The sequence below is a fragment of the Watersipora subatra genome, unplaced genomic scaffold (assembly GCF_963576615.1).
Source record: "Watersipora subatra unplaced genomic scaffold, tzWatSuba1.1 SCAFFOLD_46, whole genome shotgun sequence".
In the NCBI taxonomy this organism is placed as follows: Eukaryota; Metazoa; Bryozoa; class Gymnolaemata; order Cheilostomatida; family Watersiporidae; genus Watersipora; species Watersipora subatra.
The window spans coordinates 718,962-725,577 of NW_027045310.1; the positions used below are offsets into that span (position 1 = coordinate 718,962).

General features: G+C 35.2%; 1 protein-coding gene across 1 annotated transcript; it reads left to right on the plus strand.

Annotated features, from left to right (window-relative positions):
* The first annotated feature begins 2,415 nt into the window (after window positions 1-2,415).
* On the plus strand, window positions 2,416-5,104 carry LOC137410146 (uncharacterized). The gene is made up of 3 exons (XM_068095732.1): window positions 2,416-2,439; window positions 3,598-4,192; window positions 4,385-5,104. Exons 1-3 carry the CDS (start codon window positions 2,416-2,418, stop codon window positions 4,516-4,518), a joined length of 753 nt encoding a protein of 250 aa, XP_067951833.1. The 3' UTR covers window positions 4,519-5,104.
* The last annotated feature ends 1,512 nt before the right edge of the window (window positions 5,105-6,616 follow it).

A 6,616-nucleotide genomic window follows, 5' to 3' on the forward strand; every position in this document is an offset into this window, starting at 1 on the left:
GGCATTCAATGGATAGGAACCATCTTGGAGAAACACGCGTAGGCTGCTGCGCCATCACAGACAGTGCAGTAGAGAACGCTGTAGATAGATCTTCTGCCGATATTCTCTCCGATTCCTCTGGGAACAGTGATGTTGAACTTACTGACACGGCTGAAACTCCAGCAATGCGGTGAGCATGAGCAACTTTGTCAGCCTGACCTCCTTATCTACTTGGAATGTTTAAGATCATCGTAATTCAGCAAAAAGAATGAAGTAGCTTGGCGATGTAATTACAGTTGCAAATAGTTAATGTGATTGTTTCTATTTGCATCAGTTTACTGGACATTTAATCTTTTTCGAAATTTTTTTAAAGCACTAGTGCAATAAAATGACTATTAAAATACATGACTACGGACATTGCATTAAATCATGTTTGTGAATGCAAGTAAAATTTTATAGGGTGAGCTCCAGCAAATCTATCTATGACAGCTACAAGTTCACACACACAGTAAATAGTATTTATAGTAAATAGCTACTATCAGTTTTAGTAGCTTTTAGCTCTCTGTATGACAGGCCTTAACTCACTCTGTATGACAGGCCTTAACTCATTCTGTATGACAGGCTTTAACTTACTCTGTATGACAGGCTTTAACTCACTCTGTATGACCGGCCTTAACTTACTCTGTATGACAGGCTTTAACTCACTCTGTATGACCGGCCTTAACTTACTCTGTATGACAGGCTTTAACTTACTTTGTATGACAGGCTTTAACTTACTCTGTATGACAGCCCTTAACTTGCTCCGTATGACAGGCCTTAACTTACACTGTATGACAGGCTTTAACTTACTCTGTATGACCGGCCTTAACTTACTCTGTATGACAGGCTTTAACTTACTCTGTATGACAGGCTTTAACTTACTCTGTATGACAGCCCTTAACTTGCTCCGTATGACAGGCCTTAACTTACTCCGTATGACAGGCTTTAACTTACTCTGTATGACAGGCCTTAATTTGCTCCGTATGACCGGCCTTAATCTACTTTTTCTGCCTGCGGAGATCTAGAACGGTATAGCAGTGGCACTAGTGGTGATAGTTCTGTGCAAACACTTCCTACTGAAATGGATAACAATTCCGTTTCTTCAATACCTCAGGTAATACTGACCTTTATTGATTTATTGAACAGGCATTTATTATTAATTTCAATAACTCTGCACGCATTGTTCAGTCATTGTTAAGTGTCAGTAAGATGCGAATGGATATTTGAATAAATTACAAAGACAATTTGAATCAATGTCGTTGTTTATTTGGCAAAACACAGTTTTGTTAACCTAATAATTATATTACATGTTTTATATAGTATGCTTTTAAGTTGTTGTTGTTAAGGCAGAAAAAAACTAGCTGGATTCTGTAAAGTCTGACCTTTTTTAACCAATCAATTTATTCTCTTTCCAAACCAACAGTAAAACTTACACAACAAAATTTCCTTAAAAACGCTAATAATAACAACTAATGATAATAAAAAATCTAACAAGAATGTCATGGCCTTCGCCTGGTAAAGGCTAATTCGCACTCGTCCATTTATTTGTCAATGTGACGCGTTATTTCGTGTGTCTAGCCACAACAGCCTCAACTCTTACACATTTTGACACATTTTTTAAATGTAAGTCAGTGGCTGTCATTTGTTGCTTTTCTTCTTAACGCCACAAAAAACGTAGCGTTCATGTATCTTTTGTAATTAACTTGAAACTTTCAGAGCTACAAACTATTTGATACATTTTACATGATTAACTTATGTTTTAGCTCTGTCACAACTGCTAGTTACATTTTTCTTAGTCAAATAGTATTTGAACATTGTGCTTTACCAACTTATGTAAACTTTGTTGAACGCAAATAATATTGAAAGTTAGCCTATCTATAAATTATTTATCTGTAATTTTTAAAAAAGAATTGAATTCTATGTTAGAGTATTAAATGAGGTGTCTCTAGACTATTGTTCACTTGGGGGCAAAATCTGAGTTTTTCAGAAGTATTAAAGACCACCAACTAAGGTGAAATCTACAGTTTGTTAACAGTAATGGTATACAACTTGTTAAGTAAGTTATTGCCATAATAAGTCTATGCCATAATAAGCTAAGGCGGGTAAGGTATATCATGTAACAATTAATTCGATAATGTTTTGCTAGACTAACACAAGGAAGAGCAGCTCGCTAGAAGCAGTAAGCGTAGTGTGCAAGTCTAGATTACTTTCATTGATCGCTTACTAGCATCATATTTCAAAATATTTTATTAGAAAGTCTAGATATCTTTTATCATTTGAGATTCTCTGTACCGTTTTAGGTGATCTGACTGCCAGGATGTTTCAAGATTAAAATTAACATAACTTGATAAATTTGATCGCATTTAAAATGCTCAGAAGAAAATCACTTTTTCAAAAATGACGTCAATAGTCGCACTTCATGTTTGTCCCTCTCGTTGTGACATTGGCTGTTCATTCAATCTGCAGTGTTACACATCTCTATATATAGTGACATATGTTTTATTTTGTATTTGCTCAGGATTGTTTAAATAAAACTTCAAGTATAGTCCCAGATACGTACACTGCTATAGATATTTCAAATGATTTAAAGATATTTTGGTTAGAATTTGTCCCATTGTTTTCCTCTAAATGCTGTGTAAACATATGAGTACCCAATGCTGGTGTGAACGTATGATTACCCAATGCTGGTGTGAACGTATACATATCACATATAAAAAATATGCACGACTATTAATGCCATTTTGAGGAAATCTGGGTGCGTTTTTTCTTTCTGAGCATTTGAACTGCGATCAAGTTTTTTCGCCTTTAAATATCTTTAAACATCCTGACAGTCAGATCACTTGAGACAGTAAATGAAATCTCAAGATAGAACAGTATCCTCACATTGTAATAAAATGTTTAAAAACTTGACATGAACCTTTAATGTGAAGCCTCCATTGAGTCTAACAAATGCTACATATCATAGTTATGAGAGCTTTTTGTTTCACAGCTAACAAAAATTCATCTAAATCGAACTAAATGCAGCACAAAATAGAATGTTCAAACTACTGAAATTTACCTATTAAGATGCTTGATGTGGAGGCTTTGTTTGAAAAGAAAGTCCTGGCTTGCCCTGATGTTACACCAGAGCAGTTAGCATAGCCTATAAACATTAAACTATTGATGAATATCTTGAGCTATATTTTTCAATAATTGGCCGTAGAGATAAATGCATTCCACATGCTGATGAGGCTACGCAACTTGGTTGTAACGTAACATTTTGTACCTTAATCAAGTGAAAAAACTACCATATTTTTTCTGCAGTCGTAAGGAGTATTCAATTGGAATAAAATGCCACCCATGTGCCATATACATGTACACATACCCACAACGTGTAGGGAATCTGAAAGCGCCCTAGAAGTGATGGCAGTTTGTTTTTTTTCCTAAAAAGTCGGAAGTTATGAACCTGACACTCATTGACCAGTACTCTCTTCAGTGCTCACTGTGTGTAGTCATAGCAAGAGGAATAAGATCGCCAAGAAATATCTCAAACATGAAATTTGACTGTTGCTGACAGTGTGTATTGCCAATTCGTTTCAGGTGGCGGTTAATCTCAGTGAATCACCTCCTCACACTGTTGAAAATCGAGGAAAAATACAGATTGAAGCAGTCGAGTCTACACCACATGCGCTGTCATCTGTTGATTCTGATGAGTTAGACATTACTCGGTCTTTCTCAGATCCGTTTGCTATTTACCAGTTAGAGGAGGGGGATGTTGACATCCAAACAGCCAGGAGTGTCCAAGGATGTCATGATCAGGATGATATAAATGGAGGGGTTACTCTAGACAATTCTGATACTATAGCCTCTGAAGATTTTTCTAGCCTAGCTAGGGATGTAGCTATTCCTCAGTTAACCTCATCAAATTATGCAGAGGGGAGCTCACCATCAAACGTTCTCACTTCTAGGGATAATACTGACTCTGTTGTGAAAGCTAGCGACACTAATCAGGCAGAGTCTAACAGCTCATGCACAGCAAGTGCCGATGCTTATGCAATGAGGGACAAAGCACGTAATACCCAGAAAGTTTCTGAATCTGAAACCACGCAGGCTCAAGTAAAAAGCTGTGATGACCTTGCAATAGATATGCAATATGCTGAGAATACACATGGTAGTGAGGAGATGAAAGGCCGAGGTGTGTATGGAAAAGATGGAAATGATGTAACCATCAGCAAAAAAAATAATCTGAAGTTTTGCATGTTTATTAGTTTTTACTTTTATGAACACTTTCATTATTTACCTCCAGACTTTCCTCTGCTTTCACTTTCACCAGAAAACATAAGTAATGTAGCTTGAAAGCACAAATAAATCCAATCATTTTTTTTAGAAAAAGTGAAAGATGAATCATCGGTGTCATCAAACAGCACTGATGGCACTCTCATTACTAGTTCATTGGAGAATCCTCCCGTTCCAAGGCACTCCATACTGAGAGCGTGTGGTGATATTAAAAATGGTAAATAGTAAATATGGAAATATTCTTTGTGAAATATTCAATGTTAACGACTCCAACATCCAAAATATATTATAAAAATACATTTATACCCATGATACACACATCTTTAATGATCATATATCATTGTACATGATCTGCACATCTGCAACAATTATGTAATAACATATTATTGCCAATACCGGAAACTGTCTTAAAACAATATATTGTTTTTGCATTATACACATAAACAAGTAGTATTAATTTTAGTGTTTCTATAGATTATCTTGGTATGTATCTTGGTATGTAAATATAGGATTTAAACGCACTGTAAATATTCATGGCGTGGTTTCACAATTCAACTGTAGTATAAAAGAGCCAACAGAGTTATATAATGATAATATTTATTGATCACATGACTTTCCTTCTGGAATGTTCCTTATTTAACAGAACTACTGTATATAAAGGATTGTAGAACATAATAAAAGTGAACTCTATGCATGTAAGAAAAGTGACTAATATTATTACTAGCTCAGTTTTTTTCATATATTCCTATGAATAAAGAGTAAGTAATATATTATTTACCTCAACTATAAGTCTACCATTAAACTGTGTTGTTGAAGTTCTTACTACATCTCTCACTCTCTTGTCTATATGTTGCAGTATAACTTTGACATGGTACTTGCTTGTTCAAATGTTAGCCAAGATTTGCTCTATACATCATCAGCACCTGACTACTAGATATTTAGATCCTCAATAGCTCGGGTAAAGAAAACAGGCTATCAATAGCTGAACAGGCTGAACAATTTTGCTATTCAAACATACGAATGGGTTGCTAATCAACTAAAAAAGAGTCACTGGGTCAGCATAAGTTATTAACAATGACTCAGGTTAGAGCTGAACTGCTGCCGACATCACACAGCTGACCAGGATCTTTGCATGCTGACTGCTGTAAAGAATTTTGAATTACATAAAAAAATATTATGTTTAATCTTTGACCTTGACATCAGACTAGGTGTAGCAGCTGATAGGGTAACTGTCAGCGGCTTTATAAAGGAAGGCAAGTATTTAAACCTGTGAGCAGCTTGCATGGCCCTACACTTAGACTGAGTTTTTCCATACCATGTGAGAGTAATGCATGAGGAGTATTCCCACTGCCCCTCTTTGCTCTGGCGTCAGAAATTCAGCATATTTATAGATTACCATGTAACTACAATTTATCAGGATTTAACTATTCAACATACTCTGAGCTGAGACTTTAATATAAATAAAATGAATGAAATAAATAAGTAAAATGACTTACATTAATATTCAAGAATATGGTGAAAACTTTATACATAATTTATCTGATAAAACAATAATACAGCATGCACAAGAAATATAACAAAATAAAATATACCATAAGACGGTATAGTATTTAGCTATTAGCTAAAACCTCTGGCTCCAGAAAGTACCAGAATTAGTGAATGGACACAAACGGTAACAGTTACTGGAGATGATATAAATATTATAACTAAAAATAAAATGGTAACTAGGTGCACTTTATGATTTCATACACTCACCTTGAAATTTCTTTATAAAAGGAGTAGATGACTCCATCAGGATGCTGTATCGTTATAAAAACAAAAACGTTACTTATTTAGTTATTAATGTTTTGCTAGCCTCAAAAAGGGCACGGCTAGAGCCTGTTGCAATGAGTCAGTGCTTGAATACTATTAATTGATAGGAAAACCCAAAGTGACATAAAATTATTTCTACTGTTTTAGTTACTAACAGCTGGTTTTCATTCACTGCTACAAGAAAAATGTGGTGACCCAACTATTCTCCTACTGTGTCTGGCATGTGTTCATACATTCGACCTTGTCATGTTCAGCTGCAGTTCACATGCAGAAATTCATAAACTGCCATATGTTCCTTTAAATATTAGATGTTTACCAAAATGATTGAATTTCAATATCAATTTGAATAGCTACCAATTTCAATGTATTGAATAATTCTGGAAACTTAGTCAACAGATCTTACCAATGAGCTCCAGAGTTAGTCACTTGGATTCAGGAGGAGATCACACCGACTAACTTGTTACCTTATTAATAACTAGGGCTCTGGCAGTCTAGTAAGCTATGAGAGATC

Bases quoted from the DNA above. Each gene is read 5' to 3' on its own strand.
- LOC137410146 (XM_068095732.1), top strand. From the start codon at position 2,416: ATGACGTCAATAGTCGCACTTCAT. The intron at 2,440-3,597 runs GTTTGTCCCTCT...AATTCGTTTCAG, and splicing joins CGTCAATAGTCGCACTTCAT to GTGGCGGTTAATCTCAGTGA. The intron at 4,193-4,384 runs GTGTGTATGGAA...CATTTTTTTTAG, and splicing joins TGAGGAGATGAAAGGCCGAG to AAAAAGTGAAAGATGAATCA.